The sequence below is a fragment of the Canis lupus genome, chromosome 23, assembly GCF_011100685.1.
Source record: "Canis lupus familiaris isolate Mischka breed German Shepherd chromosome 23, alternate assembly UU_Cfam_GSD_1.0, whole genome shotgun sequence".
Lineage (NCBI taxonomy): Eukaryota > Metazoa > Chordata > Mammalia > Carnivora > Canidae > Canis > Canis lupus.
Window position 1 is genome coordinate 47,336,263 of NC_049244.1, and position 22,358 is coordinate 47,358,620.

At 41.0% G+C, this 22,358-nt stretch overlaps 1 protein-coding gene and 1 long non-coding RNA gene across 25 annotated transcripts in view; one reads left to right on the forward strand and one right to left on the reverse strand.

Annotated features, from left to right (window-relative positions):
- The window catches only part of MBNL1 (muscleblind like splicing regulator 1), a 203,548-nt gene that overhangs the window by 48,461 nt on the left and 132,729 nt on the right, over positions 1-22,358 (forward strand). For 6 of the 18 annotated variants that reach the window (XM_038571239.1, XM_038571244.1, XM_038571238.1 and 3 more), the window contains exon 2: positions 10,265-11,277. The exons of 11 other annotated variants lie outside the window; for them this stretch is intronic. In XM_038571239.1, coding sequence (XP_038427167.1) covers positions 11,104-11,277 — 174 coding nt within the window. In that variant the 5' untranslated portion in view covers positions 10,265-11,103. Of the gene's footprint in view, positions 1-9,658; positions 10,059-10,264; positions 11,278-22,358 lie in introns of those variants that run through there. One more of the 18 variants, XM_038571240.1, reaches the window with a different exon arrangement.
- Positions 1-22,358, reverse strand: part of LOC111091994 — a 35,010-nt gene that overhangs the window by 9,501 nt on the left and 3,151 nt on the right. For 2 of the 7 annotated variants that reach the window (XR_005377218.1, XR_005377221.1), the window contains exons 2-5: positions 20,017-20,102; positions 9,270-9,382; positions 8,925-9,101; positions 7,108-8,508 (exon numbers count right to left, since the gene is read on the reverse strand). This is a non-coding gene — a long non-coding RNA (uncharacterized LOC111091994). Of the gene's footprint in view, positions 1-7,107; positions 8,509-8,924; positions 9,102-9,269; positions 9,386-20,016; positions 20,103-22,358 lie in introns of all 7 variants that reach the window. The other 5 variants (XR_005377222.1, XR_005377217.1, XR_005377220.1 and 2 more) reach the window with 4 other exon arrangements.

Below are 22,358 nucleotides of genomic sequence, written 5' to 3' on the forward strand. Positions count from 1 at the left end.
GATGTGTGTATGTGAATCATAGATAAAGGACTAGATATACCATACTAATAATAGCCGGGGGTACTTTGAGATGATTGGGGGTCTGATTTGGCGGTGGAGTGGTATGGATGGGGTGGAGGATTCAGTTGAACTTTGTTAAAACCCTTCTGTATGGTTTAAATCTATTGCAAGTGAAAATGCACTCATTTAGCAATGTCTAAAAGTGATGAAAGGAAGAAAAGATGTCGAACTGATGTATGTGATTCACGTAGATTACTTGCTAGAGATTTTTGTTCACCATTTTAACTTATACTTTACTATGCCTTCCATTATTTAGGAGTCTCTATATAGAGACTAGCCTTATAATTGATACCATACTTCTCAGCACACCAAAGAAAGCAGAACCATAATTAAGAGTGCAAGTCGTTAACTGACTTTGAAATAATTGTTGTAGTCACTGGAAGTGTGGAAGTCTATGTATTGGAGGAAGAAAAGAGGCTTAACATTTAAATAAACAATATTTGGTTCGAATTTTAATGTGCTCCCGGGCCTTTACAATTCCGAGAATCCTTTATTTTCATAATCCTAATTACTCCACTCGATAGGTTTTTATTTAATTTGACATCTCTTTCTAAATGTGAGTTCCATGAAGACATGACATTTTCACATATGTCTGCAGAAAAGTTCCTGTGAACCAGTGACTCGGAGATTCTAGATCTGCATTGTTGTTTGGTGCATTTATAATGAGATTTCGGTTCTTAAATATGTTAGAAATTCAAGGACGCAGAGGGACATAGAGTGTAGTAAACAGTGTACATGTAGCTTAAAAAGCAAGTATCATGGAGACAAATGATCTTTCCAGCTACTTATGTTTTCGGACTTGTATATTACAGTGTGTTTCTCTTTTTTAATAAATTTGTAGATTTATACACATGCACACACACGGAGGAATATTTGGCATCCATAAAAATGGTAAGACTTTGCCACTTGCAGCAACATGTATGGACCTAGAGGGAGGCTTTTATGCTAAGTGAGATAAGTCAGACTGAGAATGACAAATACCATATGATTTCACTCATATGTGGAATCTAAAAAAAACAAATGACTAAACAAACAAAAAGCAGAATGAGACCTATAAGCAGAGAACAAACTAATGGTTGCCAGAGGGGTGGGGATCAGAGGATAGGCAACATGGGAAATAGAGGTTTCCAGTTAAGGAATGAATAATTTCATGGGAATGCAAGGCACAGCCTAGGGATATTATAATGGCATCGTATGGTGACAGATGGGAGCTACACTTTGGTGAGCATACATAGCATAGTCTATAAACTTGTGGTTTCACTATGTTGCAAATTTGAGACTAATGTAACATCGTGTGTCAACTAGATTTAAATTAAAAAAAATTATTAAGCCTTATGAGAAATACTGAGATAGGCATGAGCAAAATATGCCTCCCAGTTACCCATCTCTTTTAAAGAACTATGGACCAGCTTTTGAAACTCTAGGCCTCTGCAAAATTCCATCTGTAGGTCTGGGTTGTGATATAGCAGTTACAATAATATGAGAGTAATTTGTTGTTGTGCGCATCTCAGACCTAGTTAAGTATACGAGTTATGTGGAATCTTCTCCAGAGGATACTTACACTACCCTAAAGTGACAATACGCGTTGTCAGTGCATGTCCTTGTTTGGGTGCATATATTCCTTCCTCATTTAAATTAGGTAAAAACAACAGGGTCTTGGTCACTGTTAATTAGGCAAAATATAATTCTTATTTATATGTCAGTGTATGTAAATTTTTTTAAAAGCTCAAGTTAAACAGACTCTGATACTTTATTGTTATCAGGAATGAATTCGTTTAACATTGGTGTATTAGTAAGAGTATGCTTGAGATTATTTGTGAAAAAGGTAATTTTTAAGGTCAAATCTATACATCAGTAGAAATATGCATAGGATGATAATAGTCAACCTTTGTGGCTTGAGTATTTGTAAAGATTGCAGTAAGAGATGCATTTGTAAAATGATGTAAAATGATTTTTGCTGATGAGATGGAACGGAGATGTTTATATACTGTGTTGTGTCATGAGAAGTCCACTAATTCATTAAATTGGATACATTCATGTAATGTCATACTATATTTATAATTGGTTTTAATCATTATATTCTGAAGAATAATTATTTTACATCTCTTTATCTAACCGTAAGCATACATTTAATAATTTCCTCATAATGATTAGTAATCAAGCAACACATGTTTTGGGCAATCTTCAAGAGAAATAAGTCTGAAATTTCTCAGATTGAGGTCACTGTGTCAGATTTTTACATCAGCCCTGTCTGGAAATTCAGGATTCATCTGTTAGGATGAAGCTTTTCTTTTCTTTTCTTTTCTTTTTTTTTTTTTTTAAGATTTTATTTATTCACGAGAGACACACAGAGGCAGAGACATAGGCAGAGGGAGAAGCAGGCTCCCTGCGGGAACCCGATGTGGGACTCGATCCTGGGACCCTGGGATCACAACCTGAGCCGAAGGCAGACGTGCAACTACTAAGCCACCCAGGTGCCCACGATGAAGCTTTTGTACTCAGCTATACTTGATAGTATTGATGGTTATTGCCACATTAAGATTTCAGCAATTCTGGAAAGTGTGACAACTATGATTAAATCTGGTTCTGATAGATATACCTTATTTCTGGTGTGCTTTCTCGCTCACATGCACACTCTTCATGTTGTGTGTGTGTGTATACACATCTATAGTATTTGTCATTTCTTCTCAGGTTGATTTTGTAATTTAACTCAATTAATTGAGCCTGCTCACGAACCAGGCACAGGTTAATTGTGAAGAAGGCCTTAATGACGACCAATTGGGAGCGTGATTTCTGCCCTGGGAGCAGAGTTGGGGGCAGTGGCATGAAGAGAACACATGCAGCAGATTTCACTGATGCACAGGGCACCGTGGGAATATCTCCTCGGCTTTCTCATTAATCACCTTCATAGTTCTTTTTGAGTTGGGCAATAACAACATTAGGGAAGCATAGATGAATTTGCTGACATTTCTGATGCAGTGAAGGTTACATTGAAGCATGTTTTGGGCTGAGGTGCCATCAACTTTGTGAGAAGCTAGGTGATGTTATTCAAAAGATAGAAATGTGAAAAATTTAAAACTAAGATCTTGGCCTCCAGTTACTTTGCCAAAAAAAAAATACAACTGCTTTGAGTGAATGTTAGAATCAAAGTCTATACTTCGGCACTGCATTGGGAATGACAATTCCAGTGTTTTGGCTTCACAGTTCTGTCGTGCTGATTTCACATTGGTAGATTCCAGTTGGGTCAACGTACAATTTTCTTCCCTGAAAATTTCCAGGATGGTGAGGTTTTTTTTTCTTTTCCCGCCCCCCCTCTACCATTTTAGCTTTTGAGCACATAACATTGCTAACTTGTTGTGGTTTGTGTTCTGATTTCTCAGCTATTGATTATTTTGAAATATTACATGATACGGACCGATCAGAAATGACTCCCTGAGGTTAACAAGATGACTTCTTTGTGTAAAAATCCCTGAAGCACGATGAAGTGGCATTTGTGCCATTATGCCAATTTACTTTTTTGTAGAATAGACGGGAATGTTAAAAGGCTGCCTGTTTGAATATTATCAGGGAAAAAATGCAAATTTCCCCTTCTTTTGCCAGAATTGAAGACTGAATCTGTCAGAACTCCACAGATACTTATTTAGCTGTTTTAAATTTGCAAAGCCACATGTACCTGTTTCAGATTATCCTGTGGGTAAGAACATCTTCCATCAACTTCACAGCTGAGGAGGTATATAAGTACGGTTCTGTGTTAATGTCACTGCCTCATGCCGTCTTTCCAAGGAATTCAATGCTGGTTTTATTCACATATAAAGGTGGCATTGCCCGTGTACCAAACAGGCACTGTAACTTATGGAAAACACTTGTAAGCTAGTATGCAGGTATCCTAAGAAATATTTAGTCATGCCACAAACAGATTGTGGGCTTTCTCTGGATCAGACACTGGGTGCTAGTGGTTTAGTGGAGAACTAGCTTGGTAACTGCTTGCTCTCATGGAGCTTACATATTTAATGGCAAAAGTAGACGATATGCAGATAGTAAGATAGGTACCTGATATTGCACCAAATACAAGTGCTTTGAAGAAAAATAAACCAAGATAAAGGTCTGGCAAGTCTGGGCTGATGTCGGGAGGAGGAACAGAAGATTGGATACCTTTTGAGACTGGCTGGAAGTTACCTTGGCAGTGGGGACCAGATGAAGACCTAATTAGGTACAAAGCTAGTGACCCAGTATACCAAAGTGTACAGCCTGCCACCGCGATATTTATTTTCTAATGGTCTGAAGACTTTTAATTTTTTTTTTTAGTTTGCCTGAATACAGGAATCAGTTCAAAATTCACTTTTTAATCATTGCATAGAGGCTTCCTGTTTTATTTTGTCTTAAATATAAATACGGAAGGGACAATAATCATTTTCTGTTGAGCCCAGTTTGGCGAGTTGCTTTTGGAATTCTAATCTTTGGCAGTAGCGGGTCGGCCAGCCAACACTCCTTCGTTATCCTTCTAGTAAGGGACCACTTGATGATTAGGGAATTGAGCCTAAATTGTAAAGGAATGCTTTGACAGACCGTAGATGACTTATTTGAGTTAGTAAATTTTCCTTTTCTTGGCAGCAGATTGTCACCCGAACACAGTGCCGTGTGTCAGCCTGACGGGCCACATTGACAATCGGCATGTGTGGTTGAAAGTTATCTCTTTTTCTCATCAGTGTTCCTAAAAACTTCACTTATTTGCATATCTCTTTCATGATTTTGCCAATATATTTACTTAGTTTTTTTTTTTTATAATGTTAGTCTTATTTTTCTAAATTACTTTTAGCAAAGGTTAGCTTTTTTCTCAGGTATGATAGCCATGTGATCACAGGCTTGGTGAGCTACTTTGTGTATTCTGATGCATCTATTAAAATTATATTGTTTCCGCATCACTTAAAATTGTCATGGGTGCTACCAGTAGTGTGCTTACCCTTTGCTGAGAAACACTGATCTCAGCTTTTTGTTATATGGAGTAGAATACTGCTGAAGACTGCATTAACCCGTTCAGACCACAGTTTTCCCCATGTAATAACTAACGGCCTTGTTACTCTATTTAGTACCTTAATGAGTAGGGAAATGGCAGTACAGCTCTCAGAAATGCTTAGCTGGTTTGTATACTGAAATCTCTGTTAATATTTGGGGTGAGCTCAGGGCAAAATTGTACTATGAGTTAATTAAATCAAGTAATGCATTGCTGATGGACTTGGCATCAGTGAGCCTGGGGGAAAAGTTACGGTTTGAGGCAAGGGGCTTCTCGTCACCTTTAAACATTCCGTGGTGAAGTTGGCTTTCTTTTCCAGTTAGATTGAAAAAAGCAACCTCATATAATTACTCCATTAACTTCCTCAATACGTAAGCTATTTCAAAATCAAAGACTTGTGAAAAAAGTCCCCCAAATTCCCAGCTAACTGCTCTGGGATGCAGTAGGACCAACCTGCCTTTATTTGGTTCAGAAGACCTGAAATGATTATGACATTTAGATGACGAAGACACTTAACCTTTGCTTTTAGAGGCCATCCAGTTCTCCAAAACAGAATTTCTGTCTCCTACCTTGTAAGCACCTGTTGATCCTCTATTGCAGTATATACGTTACCCTTAAATAGATATTTATACAAAGCCATCCAGTGTCCGTTTTGATGCTAATGTGTATATCAATTGCCGTGAGACTCCGAATTAGTAATTTCCCATGCTGTTTTGCTTTGGTTTTGATTCTTTGCTTAGCTTCCTTTCTTCCAGCTTTATATTTTCTTCTTTTCCTTTCGATTTCCCCCTACATATCTTAAGGTAGAAAATATATATGATTTCTGAGATCACTCAAGGGGAAATTGGACCTTGGTTCTTAGGGCGGAACATGGTTATTGGTAGAACATGTCACATGATGTGAGCTCTGTAGGTTAGTGTTTGGAATTTGATCAATAGGTACAAGAGGGCTTGTCGTTACATAAGCTTTAAAAAGTCTGATTCCTACTGCAAAAATCTATTAAGTTCTCCAACTTCTTTTTTTTTTTTTTTTGTTTTTGGTGAAGGGAATTCTATTATATTGTGTTGAAATACAGGTTAGAAATTTACTTCAGGAGCAACTTAGCGGTCAGTAAATATTTTTATCGTAGAAATAGTCCCTTCGATGATTGCTTATAAACAACACATTTTTAGGGCAACTATGTTTATAAGAATTCTCACGATGTGGACATCACCCACACACTTTTAAGCAACTTCTCTATCTTAATGACAAAAATCTGATATCAGCAATTTAGATATAACCTCAGTTCGTTGCTCCCAGGGGCCTATATCAAGGACCGGAGCACACGTTGCCAGGTGCAGCTACGGGAATAATGTGTTAAGATTGTGTCCATTTTGATTGCTCAGTCCTCTATGCCTAGATAATGAGAAGCATTTTGATTATCATCTCTGCCTATATAATTTACAATTAAGCGGTATACCCATAATTTTTTCAGTGAACAGTTTTTGAAGTGAATAGACTATCTCGGCTACAGAAAAATGAAAATGTCCAAAATGCCTATTTGCAAGCATTTCACTAATTGGAGTATATTTTGTGCTTGAGTGAGATTAAGCCTGGAACATGGCAGAAAGGACGAAGAACCTAGAAATTGATTTTGTGGTTATATTTAGACATAACCACTGACCAATGAAGAGATTTCTAATGGTACCATTATCCTTTCTCCTGTTGTGCGACCCCCCCCCCCCATAGATCTTGATGAACTATTTCCCTGCTGTTGGGGATACATTCTTATATATATATGCCTATTCCTGGGAGTTTGAATAAAATCCATTCATTTATCAGACATTTTAAAAACATCTGTTATGTTTTAGGAACTGGGATCAAAAAAATGGCGATAGGCCCTGTTGTCAGGGAGTTTATTACCTCGGAGGCAAGAGTTCCAAGAGCTATAAAGTGCTGAGGATATTCTGAGATGGAATAATGTTTAGCACAGTTGGCCCAGGCCTAGAGAGAAGGTGGTATTTGAATAGCGACTTAAACAAGGAGAAGGGATTTACCAAGCTGAAAGGGTGAGGAAGTGTGTCACACCAGGCAGAGGGGTAGCGTGTCACAAGTCCCAGGAGCCTAGGACAACGCGGTAGATGCCAAGAATCTTCCCTGCTCTGGGCAGCTCCTCTCTATGAGGGAGGGTACCAGAGGAGCAGCTGTGGGAAGAACCAAAAGGTTAGAATGTGTCAGTTGAAGACAAGAGGAAAGGTTCCAGAAAGAAGGAACTGTAACTGCTGTTAGAGGTCAGAGATAAGGATGAGCGTAGTCTTTGGATGTGGCTTGAATTGGAGCGAGGGCCATGGCTGAGGCGTAAAGTGATGAGTGTGGAGGTCACACTGATACAGATCCACAACCGAAGAAGCAGAAAACCAGCCCGAGGTATGGATGACCCTTTAGACATTTGTCTGGGAACGTCAGATTAAGAGGCTTAGGGAGAGTTGGACGCATAGCCAGGCAGGGTCCCCTTTCTCCCGCCAGGCCACCCCCTCTAGTTCGGAGCCCCCTCAGTCTTGTTGACGCCTAAGAGCAAGAATGTAGGCAAGGCCGGGCTTTCACAAATAGAGGGAGTGTAAGGGAAAGATGTTTCGAGAAGGAGCGAGTGAAGTTGGAAGCTTAATGCGGTCGGTGTGCAAGGGAAGGCCAAACTGGAAGACCAAAGTGAAAGATGCAGAAAGAGGCTTTAAAGATGGGTGGCTGGAAAGTGAGAGGGAGTTCATGCCTGAGGGCTACTCTCCTGACTGTGGAATATTTGTGACAGGTGAGATCGTCGTGTGCTACTATGAGGGGAAAATAGGGGGGGGATAGGGGCTCCAGAGTGTTGGAAGCTTTGGAGAGGCGGTTATGTGGAATGTCCGAGGGAGCTGTCCAGGAATCTGGGGTGGGGGGAGGACTCCTGGGCAGCGGGAGGGCCCCTGAGTGACCCTGGAATATGGTGATTTATAGAGGCGATGATGGATGCGTGTGTGCGTTCATGTGTTGCACGTGTGTTTGTGTACTTGCGTGCCCTAGGGGTAATTCCAGGCCAGATGTAGTAATCAATCACTTAATCTACCAGAGTTAGGGAGCTGCATATATTCTCCATCACTGTGCTAGGCACTGGGGGTCTGAGATGAGCGACGTTATTTCTGTTTGGGGGAGCATATAATCGAGCGGGTCACGCGTATAGGTGAGTAATACACCGGGTAGGGGTGCAAAGATAATTCAGAAAAGACAGTGTTAATAAACGGGTGGGTGGAGGTGGGGAAGGAGACGTCTTGGGAGCTTCCTGGAGGAGGTGACCTCTTAGCCGGCTTCCCAAGGAGGTGAATGGTTGCAGGTGAGGCGCTTGAAGATTGTAGGGAGAAAGACGGAAGAAGAGGTTGTTGGCCACGGATGGGTACAGGCTGAAGGCCTGGAGCAGCTGAGAGGTCCTGAATACGAAGCGGGGATTTATGTTAGGAAGGTGAATGACTCTTCGAGTTCATGACCGACTCGACTTTGTCTTTATATAACCGGGAGTTAGGGCCAGAAAGCTTTTTGAAAACAAACAAACAAACAAACAAACAGATGAGTTGGTTCTTTTGAACCTTTCTCAAAAGTCATAGTCTTACTGCAGGGTTTCCCCAACCTGGTAACTGCTAGTTAAAATAATAATAATAATAATAATAATAATAATAATAGTAATAATATTGAGGATGCCAGCATGAACCCCTAAAAGAAGTTTGTAGGAACTCTGCTAGACAGCCAGAGATAGGTCTGTTTAGGTTCTGCATCTACGTATTCACATCCTCGGCTATGCTAGCCCGTTTCCCGAGTATGGCTGCACATGTACCCTATGCCAACTGACCATATTTGGCCTCCGGAGAAGTGGGTGGGCTCGAGCACTCTTCTCTTGTGCCGGTGCGAGACCCGGGGAGCCACTGCAGCCCCGCTTCCCTCGCTGCTGACCCTCAGCACGCAAACAGCTAGACCGTGGGCTTTGGCTTCTGCAGCTGCTAAGCCTCTTGCGAGAGTTTTCCCAATCCTGATCCGAAAGAGAAAGTAAGTGGCGGAAAGCAGACATGCGCTGGCATCATCAGGTAGTTGGTGCCGAGGTGAGGGGTGGCGCGGGGACAGGGGACCCCCCTCTCCCCAGGGCCCCCCCCACCCCAGCCTCCGGCCCCCGGGGCGCTGCCCCCATCGCAGTGCTCACTGGATGTTTAAGGTTTCTGCGATGGGATCACTTTCTCCCTGGAGGTCGACTTCAGATTGGCCCGAGCCGCTGACAACACTGCGCTCCTTATTTTCCCCCCATGACCTCAGCTTCTGCTGAAAAAAATGTGCCAATAAAGGATGCTTTTGTTCGCCTCTCGCCTGCCCGTGATATATTGACAAAGTGTCTGCCGGCTGAATGGAATAGTTTTACAGTAGGAGAGCGGCTGGCAGAGGAGGGGCAGGACCTGGGCTCTGGAAGGAAGTGAATTGGATAGGTCAGGAGAACGTACCATTCGTAAACACCCCTTCCTTTTTTTTTCTATTCACGTGTCAGGCCGGCGGGGGCCGGCGGTGGGGTGCCTGGTGCCTGTCCCTGCGCAGAGCCCGAGGCAGAGGCAGCTTGGAAGGCAGCTGCGATCGCCCCCAGGCCTGGCTTTGCAGCGCCCGGGGAAGGACCTGGAAGGCTCGGACCTGCCCTGGAGGCGGTTGGGGAGCTAACATGGTTTAGTCCACTCACTGCATGTTGGGTAAATTCAAAACCCACATGCTCGTCCTCTTGCAGTGGAATAAGTCACATCTGATGGACATTTTCTGTGCTTATGGCATAGTAATGAACGTCTGACAGGCGCGACCTTTCATAAGACAACCCACACTATTGGCTTTCTGCCCAGAATATTGCTGCAACACTATCTGTGATTGGTTATCTCTCTATCATGCATTGCTTCACAAGGGGAAACGGCCCCTTTTTTTAATAAATCTACGATGGCTGGCTGCAATATGCCTCACTGTAAGTATTGTGTGTGTGTGTGTGTGTGTGTGTGTGTGTAAGAGAGAGACGGAAAGGGAAGGAGTGAGAGACAGAGACAGAGAGAGAGAAAGCGAGAAGCTGGCTTGAATATTACTTAGGCTGCTAGCACATGGCAAGGTTGTGATACTGTAGGACATCAGTGAAGTGCTACTTAGTAAATCTTAACCTATCTCTTTTTTCTACAGGTTGGTACTAAGAAGTGCCTTTCCTGACGTCTCTGCTGCTTGGACCCGCTTCTAGAGCAGTCTCTGCTTTTGCCTTGCTTGCTGCCAGCTAGACTGTGACGACAGCACATCCACCCTCCACCTCTAGCCCAGACACCCCCATTTCTACTTATAATCAAGACAAAAGCTCTAAGTATCTGGCATTGCCCTAGGCTGCTTTAGTGTTAAAAGAAAAGTTTGCTGAAAAAGTAAGATCTCTTCTGCCAGGAAATCAAGGAGGAAAAAAAAAAAATCATTTTCTCGATTTGCTCTAAACTGCTGCATCTGTCTATGCCAAACTAATCAATACCGATTGCACCACCAAACTCCATTGCAAATTCAGCTGTGAGGAGATTCCCCTTTCAGACAACTTTGCTGAGAGCAGCTTGGAAATTCGGTGTCAAAGGGTCGGCCACGTTTTCATGCTTGCATTTTGGGCTCCCAATTGGCACTGGGAAGGGGTTACTGAGAGCACAAGGCTGATTCGAGGCCCTACTTTTAAACGTTCATCTACTTACGATTCTGGTATTTCTCTAAAAACCAAAACCTCTTTGAATTAACAGTTTCATGCTGTGAATTTCTAGTGGGAGAGCTTTTCCTTGATATTGACAACACAATTTTCCATGTACTTTTAAAGCAGGGAGTGGGGGGAAAAAAAGTATTTTGGAAGGGGACATTTTCATCATCATTTTACAGTTTTATCAGTTCAGCTTTTTTTTTTTTTTTTTTGGTTGCTGTTTTTGTTTTTGTTTTTTTTTGTGGGGGGGGGTTGGGTTGGTTGGTTTCACTGAAAAATTTAACTACCTGTAAAATCTATAAACATGGCTGTTAGTGTCACACCGATTCGGGACACAAAATGGCTAACACTGGAAGTATGTAGAGAGTTCCAAAGGGGGACTTGCTCACGGCCAGACACGGAATGTAAATTTGCACATCCTTCGAAAAGCTGCCAAGTTGAAAATGGACGAGTAATCGCCTGCTTTGATTCATTGAAAGTGAGTAAATATTATATTGTTTTAAGGATATGCAATGATTGAATGAAGGGGATTGTGACACAGAGTCCGTGGAGTCTGGGGCTCTGGGTTGCTTTGGGAATAGTTTAGTTACACAGTGTATTCTTACTGCTGGTTTTGGGGTGGGGGACTTTATTGAGAAGCAGTAGAAGCAAGTCTGGCCAAACTTGGTTTGTTATGAATAACTTCATCCGTCCTTTGATGCAATGATTTTTTTTTTTTTTCCCTGAAACAGAAAGCGTCAGGCCACTTTTTTACTTAGCGATAGCAGTGTCAGTGTCTATCTATAGGAATAGGAGATGTAGATACCTAGGTGTGTGAGCAAATGCCTAGATTATCCAAGGCCATGGCAATAGCTGAATGAAGATGGTATGTTTTTCCTTGCTTGTAAAGGTGCTGTACAGCTGTCAAAGAAGAGATTTCTAGGCAGCTAAACTTGGATAGACTTTTTTTATATCAACATTTTGACATTGTGGCTTTCCTTTTTATTGTAGAAGCATATGCCTTTAAGGCTGGAAGCAATGCTTTTTGTGGAAAATAGAGAAGTAAGGGTCTCCTGCTGCTCCCGTACCCTGAGTGAGGCATTCAACTTGGCTGAATGTTGAGTTTTAGAAAGAAGTAGGAACTTTTAAGTACTATTATTTGGATTTTTTTTGTGTTTTTTTTTTTAGCTTCCAAACTTGTACTGTGAAATAACCTAGTTTATTTTGTTAGATACTGATTATTTTGAAATTTGTAACAGTCTCAGCCAGAAGTGTTAAAAGTTAGCTTTTTGGTTGGGCACTGTGATACCAAAAGATCCACTTTCATCTGTCTTGACATTCAAAAATGTCACTGGTTCGTATTTCAGGTATCAGGTTTGAAAATGCGCCTTTTAAAGGATAGCATGTGTGTCTTTACTCTGACATGCGAGGTGAAGGCTAGAAATGTGAAGATTCCCGGGTGCTTTCACTTACACAGTTTAATCGAATTGCCTTTGAATACTAATGTGCCACTCTTTGAACCTGTGAGGGGGGTAGGGTGACTATCATTTTACATCCATAGAGAAGTAAAAGTTTCATAGATCCATCTTGGCTTTTGCAAAACAACAACAACAACAACAACGTGCTTTTATAATAAAAATGCTTTCTTTAATAACATGGGGTGAATTAGCTGAAATGGTCAACTCCTGCGTTAACTCCTAACTCACCCTGATGTGTTAGGAGTTAACATGTGAGTTGACTGTTTCAGTTAATTGCTTCTTGGCTCAGCTTGGGCTGCCTACTTTGCTAAAGTTTTTGCCAAAGACTCAAGGATATTATCTTTAGAGAAGGGTATCCAGGGAGGTGTTCCCAAAAACAAGGCTGTCTTACAGTGTTAGATTATTCTGAACGTCATAGTCCCAAAGATCAATAAGGCAAAAGTTATAAATTACCATCAGGCCTTTCTCTTGCTCTCCTTTGAAAGGCGTCGATGAAGGGCACGGTGGTTGTACCTTTGTGGATGTGTATTCCTAAATGCCTGCTGGCTGAATTTAGGTGTAATTAGAGATGGGGACCCATAAAATGAGGGGCAAGTGGCTAATTACACTTGTCGGTAACCAGCTGTGTCCATAAGTAACCCTGTTTTGACCCAATTACTGGTAAATCTAATTTTTAATCCTACAGACAGTTGATGGTGCCCTCGTAGCTACAAAATGAAGGACATTAAACTTGGCTGTGACATTGAGTGGTTTCACAGAAGACCTGCCTCCACAGCATTTGGAAACATTGCGAAACGTTAAAATTCAGTTGCTATTTTTCCATCTCAAAATATTTTTTTAGTGGCTGCTCACTTGTGGACGCAGAACAGTCTCCCTTTGAGTAAAACAGTAGCATTGCTTAATGACATGCTGTGTGGTTAACAAGATTGAACTGCCACATCAAGGACTTTTTTTTTTAAATAACGAGTAATTTCAAGATTTAAATTTACTTATGAAGTGAACTCATTATAGCAGCTAATCAATGCAAACTTTGTCCTTCTTCTTTGTCTTTCTAAGAGAAACTGAAATCTAATTTATGGTGTCTGAAACTTGGTAAAATATTTTGATTGGAATAAGAGGGGGGGAGGAATAACCAAAACAAAACCCAGACACAAGTTTATTTGTGGTGGAGGTTCATACCCAGAACAATAGCTCCTAAAATGTTAGTGAAATAAGTATATTGAGAATTCACGCAACAAACTTGGAATATGTAATTAAGTTCTCATGTCTCAAAAACCACCTTTCCTAGATCCATATTTATAACTAACACGTTGTGTGATTCTTAATACGGCTTTTATAGTTGTCTTCCTGTATTCGGTTTTGTGGCCACAACAGATCAAAAACATATTTTAAAACAGTTAAGGTAACTCTGTGACTCATGCTTGAAGTTCTGAAATTTGGGAGCATTATGAGGTTTCCATGCCAATAACCACCAGATCCTTTGTATTGTTTTGGAGAGTAAACGGAAGGAATCTAGAAAACTTGTAATATCCTGACTTCTTGAATTGAATGTGTTGTATGTATTTCCACAATCCATAGTCCAGCCTTTTGTGAGTTCTTGAGCCGTGAGATGGAGGTGGCCTGTGTAATCTACTATTTTTAGCAAGTTAGGAAAGCAAACCAAATACTCTGTGAGAGGACCCTGTGAAATGGCCGTACCCTTCAGCTGTGCTATTGCAGACTTTGGCCAGGCTCCCAGGTGACTTACGTTCATAGCAGACTTCTACTTCGAAGAGGAGAATTCGTTTCATTAAAAACAGAAGTCGAACAGTTCAAGAAAAGTATCTGCGTAAAAGAAACCAATTGGCCAATGGCTAAAGGTAATAGGAGGAAAATTAGCTGAGAGGTTTTTTTTTTTTTTTTTTTTTTTTTTTTTGGTTGCAGGTCCGTGATTTCAAAGTCTTTAATAATTAACAGAGATTAAATTTACTATGTGAAAACATAGAATTCATGATAATCAGGAATCTGTGTATATATTAGGTATGTTGGAGATACAGTGATGCCAGGAAGAGAGAGCAGAAGCTGTAATAACCTGTGTTAGTTTATAAATTAAACACGATTTTCAAACACTTTGTTGTTCTCACCTAATTTTTACTTTTGTACTTGCAGTCTCCATTTATGCCAGTCTGAGGATTTGTTGAAATTGAGAATTAGATCACTTACACACTATAGATTTCAGGGTTTTAGTTACTTCAGAAACTGTGAACATTTGAAAAGGTAGATAATTTTAGGCTTGAGAGGAGTTTTTTTTTTTTTTTTTAATGGCTTGTGAAAGAGATACCAAAGAGAGGGAAAAAAAAAAAGTTAACACTGCGAGCTGCCATTAGAATAGTATATTTAAGATATGATTCAAGTAACAGTTAATTGGCAAGTTACCTATTTTCTTCAGTAATAATCGCTCAACTCAAATGTAGAGAGTTAAAGGAAGCCTACCGGATGTATTTTCTTGTGATGTCAAGTTATTTAGGCTATCAGAAAAAGTATACTTTCACCATATGATCAACACAAAAAGCCTACCGCTTACTGAATTTTTCTTTTTCGAGTATCCATTCATTTATCAGGTGCAGGAGGAAGGGAGATAGATGTATAACCTTTATACTTACTATTTTCCAAAAATCTAGCAAAATTCTTTTACTTTGAAAACTTTAGTCGCTTGTTTTCCTAGCAAAGTAGGCAGTTACGTTTAAGATGATTAAGGGGTCATTTCACTATTCCACACGTTTGTGTGTATTTATAGCCCAGCCAATCAGATTTGTCATGGACACATCAGAGATCAGATTCCGCCTGCAGAGAGGCAGAGGGGATCAAGGACCCTGAGTGCACACATTTAAGGTGCCTCTGAAGACCTAGCAGATTAAATGAACTCAGCTATTAGAAGACCTACAAATATGTAAACATCCGGGCAAATGAACAGCCGGAGAACATAAAGCCAGTAAGGAAACTCAGGGCCCTACTTTGTCACACAGGGACAGGGTGACATTCTAAAGCGGTCCCGAGGGTCTTCATAGTTAGATTGTCAGAGGCCCTCCGTTGTTAGCAGAGAGTATTTTCAGCGTGGCAGGCGCCTGTGTTGCTGGCATAGTCTTTTCATCCTGTCTTTCCAGCCAGTTTTGCTGGTAACCCTGACAAAGTGGTATTTGCGAATTTTACCCTGAACACCCAGTTTTGAACCTTTGATCTTGTAAACGTTCCCAAGGGTTTTATTGTTACTGTTTATTGTTTTGCTGATGCCCTCTCCCATGTGATGTTAAAACTTGGGCAGATGGGAAGACGTACTTGTGAGTCTACAGGTACACATTCGGGGTGGCTTTCGGGGACAGGTTGGCACAGGACTATCTTGTTTCCCCCTAATGACTTAGGAGACGAACTAACTAGAAGGCATAACTTGTGAGACAACGTGTATCATCTTGAAGAGTTCACATTCTAGTTCCTGCACAGAACCCTCCGGACTTTTGTAAAGAATCCCCTGTGAGCTGGCCAGGATGCCATCAACTGTGATATGAACCTTTTTTTTCATGAAATTCTCAATGGCTGCAGCTGCTTTTCTAGTACTTATAGGCTTTTTTTTTTTTTTTTTAGGATTTTATTTATTCATGAGAGAGACAGAGAGAGAGGCAGAGACATAGTTGGAAGGAGAAACAGGCTCCATGCAGGGAGCCTGATGCGGGACTCGATCCTGGGACCCCAGGATCATGCCCTGGGCTGAAGGCAGGTGCTCAACCACTGAGGCACCCAGACTTCCCCTGCTTCTTCTTTTTTTTTTTTTTTTAAGATTTTATTTATTTATTTGAAAAAGGGAGTAAAGAGCCAGTGTACTGAGCTGGGGGGAGGGTGGAGTGGGGGAGAAGCAGGGAGCCCGTGATACAGCCCAGTCCCATATTATGGGGATCGTGGCCTGAGCCCAAGGCAGATGCCTAACCAGGCGCCCCAGGACCCACAGTTTTTTATTCACTTTCTTTCTATTCTTCAAATTAGAATTGTTTTTAGAAAAATGGTTTTTAAATGAGTTAAGATCTTAAAACTTGGACAGTTTTCAAGTCATGTTTTAAGTCATGCTACCCACAGCTCTAGTTCTAGGGCCGGCTTGTTTGGTTTCCTAAGATTTTGGTAGCCTGCCTCCATTTCTCTTGTTACACCGTCCTTCAGTTCCTGGATGTGACAAAGTTCCTGTATGTGACAAACGATGCAAACCTAAAGCAGTGTGGCCCTCGGAGCTCGACCTTTAATTGTGATTCAGACCCCTGAACTCCTGCAGAATCCCGAGCCCACGAATAGCCTCAAAACAATTCCACGTGGAAGGCTCTTAAGATGCGCAGGGTGGGGCACATCTGCTCTCCAGGGCCTGTGTGACACACTCCCAGGTCACGCGAGAGGTGAGAAATGGAATGTTTCTCATTTCCAGCACAGACACCCAGGGACCTGGTTTGGGAAGCTTATGCTGTCATTTTCCTTGCCAAGGATAAGTGGAGGATTTCAGCTATCAGCATCACTAATCTGTTACCTTTCATGCTGAGCAATGTCTCTGCCTTCCCACAGTCTTAGACAAAGCTGCTTATTTTCTTACAAAGAGATACTATTGAGGAAATTCTGAAGTTTTTTGCTTTCTTTTTTTTTTCTTTTTTTTAACTTGAGCAAAAACACATTCCATGCTTCTAGATAAGGGAGCATTTTTCTATGTTAACAGGCCAAAAATTATGACAGTCAGTGGGAAGTGGATTAACTAAATAGATAGTGTTTGATTTAGCACTAATGATAGTTATTAATAAGCAGAAATGTCAGTAAAAGCAACTGGAAAGGCTCGTTGGAATTACTTAGCTGTTTGAAGTATAATCGATTATTAGAACAATGATTTCTTTTTTTTTTTTTCTTTTTTCTTTTTTTTTTTTTTTTTAGAATAGTGATTTCTTTGTGAATTTCACTCGAAACGAGCCATTCTGGTGAGGAGATCTTACATGAATAGTCATTTATGAGACACAACTGCACAGTTTTTATCGAGTACATAGTTCTCATGCAAATAACATCAAATGCACATCACCTACAGCATTATTCGTCATCATTTGGCACATTTTTGAAAGACTTTGACTTTGGGGCAAAGTTTGTTTTGTTGTTAGAGATAAGGCTTTCTTTTATAGACGTGTGCTTTGAAAATCCTGATAGTTATAAGCCCTCATATATTATAATTTGATTGAAAGGCCGCCTCCTGGATACCTTTGGGCCGTGGCAGTCTCTGACTTTTAATTCATCTTGTGTTATCTCTGAGTTCTTTCCAGCCTACTAACAGTCCGGCTTCAGAGCTGTTGGTTGGGATCCTTCTTTATATTTCTCTCTGAGGCTATGCAGACATTCCTTAGACGTTTTGTCTTTAGGGAATTGTGTCCAGCATTGAGTCATGGAGACACCTTTCCCTCCCCAGCATGTGGCATGAACAGACTAACTGTTTATGTGTTGGCCAGTTGTCCCGGCCTGTACGATAGGATGATGCCACAGTCCCTGGAACGTGGGCGTCCTCACCCTCAGTCCTGAGGCTTCCAACGACTTCCAACCCGAGGATGGTTTCAGGATCGCAGGATGGCCCAGTGCAGCACCAGCCCTTGTGTGCTCATTCCAGGAAGCAGGAGGAGGCATGGGCCAAAGAGGCCACAGCCTTGCCTTCTTGGGCTTCCTTGCCCTGTGGGGTCCACTAAGCTTCACCTGGTGCTTTATCCTGGTCTCTCATTGGCTGATTTTTGCAGCAAACATAGCTGGGAACTATAGTCTTTTTTATTTTTTAATATTATTTTGAGTTTTAATTCCAGTATAGCTCACATACAGAGTTATACTAGTTTCAGGTGTATAATATAGCGGTTCAGCAATCCCATATATTATTCAGTGCTCGTCATGATAAGTATATACTACTTTTTTTCACCTGTTTCACCCCCCAACTCCCCTCTGGTAACCATCAGTCTGTTCTCTATAGTTAAGAGTCTGTTTCCTGATTTGCCCCCCCCCCCCATTTCTCTTTTTTCCCCCTTTGCTTGTTTGCAGGAACTAGAGTCTTTTAAACTGTTGTCCTGGTTAAAATCAGGCCTCTGGGTGGAAAAGGTAGCAGGAGACAATGGATGTTCAGGAGGGCAGCCACGGGGATGAAACAGTTAGAGAATTTTTTTTTCCAGGAAAAAAATCCAGAATCAGGTAATTCTCCCTGAAAAATACCTGGGTATGCAGGGTGCTGAGGGGAGACCAGCCCTGAAGAGAAACTTTTATCTTCTTACCTTGGCAGACATATCATCAGTCTCTTGTTCTGGGTAACCAGACACATTTAAACAACCAAGTCATGATACATTTAGTCAATAAAACCTGGCCTATCAAAATTGCTTCATTTTTAATTTTTCCTTTGCTAGTACATATCTGCATATGGTTATATAATTATGACTGAACTGCAACAGGAATGCATATCATAAGAACAGGTCTCAAGTGATTTTATTCGACAGAAGAATCTGTAGTTGCTCCAATGTCTGTGTCTGCTTCTTCCACAAATACATTTTATTTCATCCGTATTGAGTCTGTATTTGTTGAAATTTATGATACACTGGTCAGTATTTTCACTGTTTTTAATTTTTTCATAGTATTTAGTCCTCACAAAAACTCTTTCACAGAGTTACTGATATCCCCACCACTTTACAGACGGCCCAGCTAAAGTACAGAGAAGTGACATGCCCAAGGTCACTCGGCCAGCAAAATGTGAACTCCAAGCCCAGTAACCTGATTTCACATCCTTCACTTTTAACCGCTTTCCTATAAAACTTTGCTTCTTAATTTACATACCCACATCCTAAGCCTTCAACAAAGGAGTACTTAAGAGTGAAAAATTTATTTTTTTAATTTTTTTTAAGAGTGAAAAATTTAATGTTTAAGGCAAACTTACAGCATGCAGCCTAAAACAACAAATACTCAAAGATAATTCTCTGTTAGGTCAACAAATGAATCAGTAAGTGAACATGAGATAGCAGCAAGGTAGCGGATGCCACCGACTTTTCAGGATTGTGTATTCTAAGTGGTCATATGGGACAATGGTTTTAAATTAAGCACCTTAAATAAGCAGTCATCTCTAATACTATAGCCACCCCCCAATCTATTAAAAAAATAAAAAGCCATATTCCCAGTTTTAGTTGTTTAGAAAGCATCTTCTCCCAGGGGCAATGTGGTTAAGCCATCAGGCCAACCCTGGGAAGTCAAGTACCTCCTACCATGCTGGACCTAAAGTCCAGTACAAATAATACCCGGGAAAACATGGTTATTAATGAAACCCAGGAGGCTGCACAGAAGCATTGTGAGGGCCATCCTATCACCCATCTGAAGTACTGCTCCTGTCCTAGACCTTAACTGCTTTTGTCAAACTGTTTCGATGGCAGTGATAACAGAGCACATTTCAGTTTAGTGCTCCAGCAACTCACGTGGGCCCTAGCGCAGGAGACGTGGTTTCTCCCAAGGTCCTGGGGCACTTTCTGCAGGGCACGCAAGAGGTTCCCTGGTTTTGTGCTTGGGCTGCTCCTGCTCCCATGCTGCCTTGCAGCAGGGCACTGGCTCAGAATCAGCAGGGCCTCAGGATGGTGTGGGATGAGGGGCTGTAGTCCAAAGCTTACTCAGGTTGGGAAGACTTTTTGCCAGTGTCTTCCAAGTGACCTTTGCCATCTCCCCCAATACTCTCCCCCCCCCCCAAAAAAAAAAATCAAAACCTCAACCTGCTTTCTTTTCACGTGCACAGCTTGTTGATCCTGACTCTGGTCCACTGTGGAACTTCATGTTAGTGATGAGCTTTCTTTCATTTCTGAAATTTTCAAAAGTGTAGCTGTTATTTTGATACGGTTGCTTCTTTAGTTATTAGTAGCACAGATGGATAGTGGAAATATCAAAACTAAAAAAAAAAAATACTATTTTTTTGTTTCCTGGGGTTGTATCACGAGATAGAGTAAACGGATTATCAGTAAAGACCCAGAGATGAGGAGGAAGATGGTACAGCAGGCCTAGGGGAGGGATGGGCCCCAATTCAAGGAGTGTAAACACTTCCCATGTCAGACTGTGGGAAGGTATGGAAAAACAAGTCTTTAAGGGGCTAACTGCTAACAAGGAGACCAGTACGGTGGGGGTGGTGGTGATGGAGTTTGGAAGAGTAACTCCTCCACAGCAATTGGAGGGCCCGTGGAGAGGGAACTTCGGGAAGACAGACAGAAATGCCTCTGGTTGTTTATCTTTCCTTTTGTCCCTCCACTCCCTCTCATTCTCAGACCACAAGTGGGAAGAAAAGACCACTAGAAGGAATCCCCACCGAGAGAGTTCCCATAGGCACGGGCCACCAAAGTAGGGTGGCTTTTCCTGAGTCATCATTGGCCAGTTGGGATCCACCTGTATTTTCCCCCCAGCTCATAGCTTTGGGCCCGGAAGGATTCTTCTGAAGCTGTCTCCATTTATTCATCCATATTTATATTTTAACTTTCTGTTAATGTTAGGTTGAGACTGACTACTTATTGAGAATCCCACACCGTTTCCTTAAGACCCCATGAGACTCCAGGCCTCTTCAGTTAGCCCTGGTTTCTCTGCGTAAAATTCACCCTCGGTGTGTAAGGCTTCTGGATTTCAGAGTCACTTGTACTTAGGTCCAGGCCATTCTCAAATAAGGCAAGAAGCATCTGCTGTTAATAGTTGACAGTAAATTACACAAAGTAAAACATGGAAAATTAAAGTTAGAAAAGCTGGGGAGCTTTTCTATCATTTTCAATTTTCTGCACAAGCACGGACATAATCAGTGTTTAGGATCTGCTTGTGACGGATAAATTACATCTGTAATTCATTCTTTTCCATGTTACTGCATTCAGACGATAATTTGCTTTCAGATATCTTTGCTCATCTAATATTCTAAAATCGTTCATAGGCTGAAAATAAGTCTAGTTACATCTCCCAGTCCCAGGAAGCTTTTAAAACTAAAGAGTGTTAGCTTACCAAACAGGTCAAATTTAAAAAAAAAAAAAAAAAAAAAAAAAAAAAAAAAAAAAGAAGGAGAAGGAGTGTTTTGAGAGAAACATAGCCGAATTTATCATGCCCAGAATAAGATTCCTCTCTGGGAGAGGACCTTACTTTTCATAAAACAATTCTCCTTTAAGGGAGGCAACCAAGAAATGAACCATGGAAAAAGAAATAACTAAAAAATTCATTATTTATATAAAGAATCCTATTAAGAAAGATCTGTGTTCTGAATGAACTATCTTTCTTCACATTATCTCATATCTCTTCACGGTTAAGTGGAAACTGATGAAATCTAAATCTAGCCATGAGAAAAGATTATCATCCTGATTTTATTTATTGAGTTTTTTTTTTTTTTTTTGCTCTTACGAACTTTTACTGCCAGACATTGCCTTCCATGAATCACAGCAGAGTAATAAATTGAAAACAAATGTCCACATAAGGAAATCCAACATATTAAAAAAAAAGAAAGAAAAACTCAAGTTGACTTACACTCAGATGAACTAACGAGTTGTGACCTACACCGAAGAGTCATCTACATTGTACATTTTTGCATAGTGGACTCTATTTAGGGAGTTTTGCTCCTACAAAGCCTTTAAGCTAAAATTAACCAATAGTAGCTTCGCATGTAACAGCCATGAAGTGGATTATGTGTACATAGTGAGAAGTGCAGAATTATAATTCTGAAAAACCTCTCCTAGTGAGAAATACAAAATTACAATTTTAAAAAACCACTCCTAGCTACTCTTGGCTTCTGTGTTTTGCACTGAGGATGAATAATGCCGGAGGAGGGATTTTCACCAGAAACATGTTCTTAACACTGAAAGTTTAGGAATTTAAAGACATTGCAGACTAAAGTTTTTACGACTTCTGCATATCAGCCAGAAGAAGACAATCCATCCTTCTTCCCCACTTTCGTCATTTCTAACCTGCTATGTGCCAGACATTATGATGGGCCATCCTGCTGCAATAGTGAGTGACTCACCGGGGGCCCTGCCCTTTTTGGGTGTTGGTAGAACAGTCATAACCAAAAGCTTTTGAGCTTCTGAGACATACAGTGAAGCTT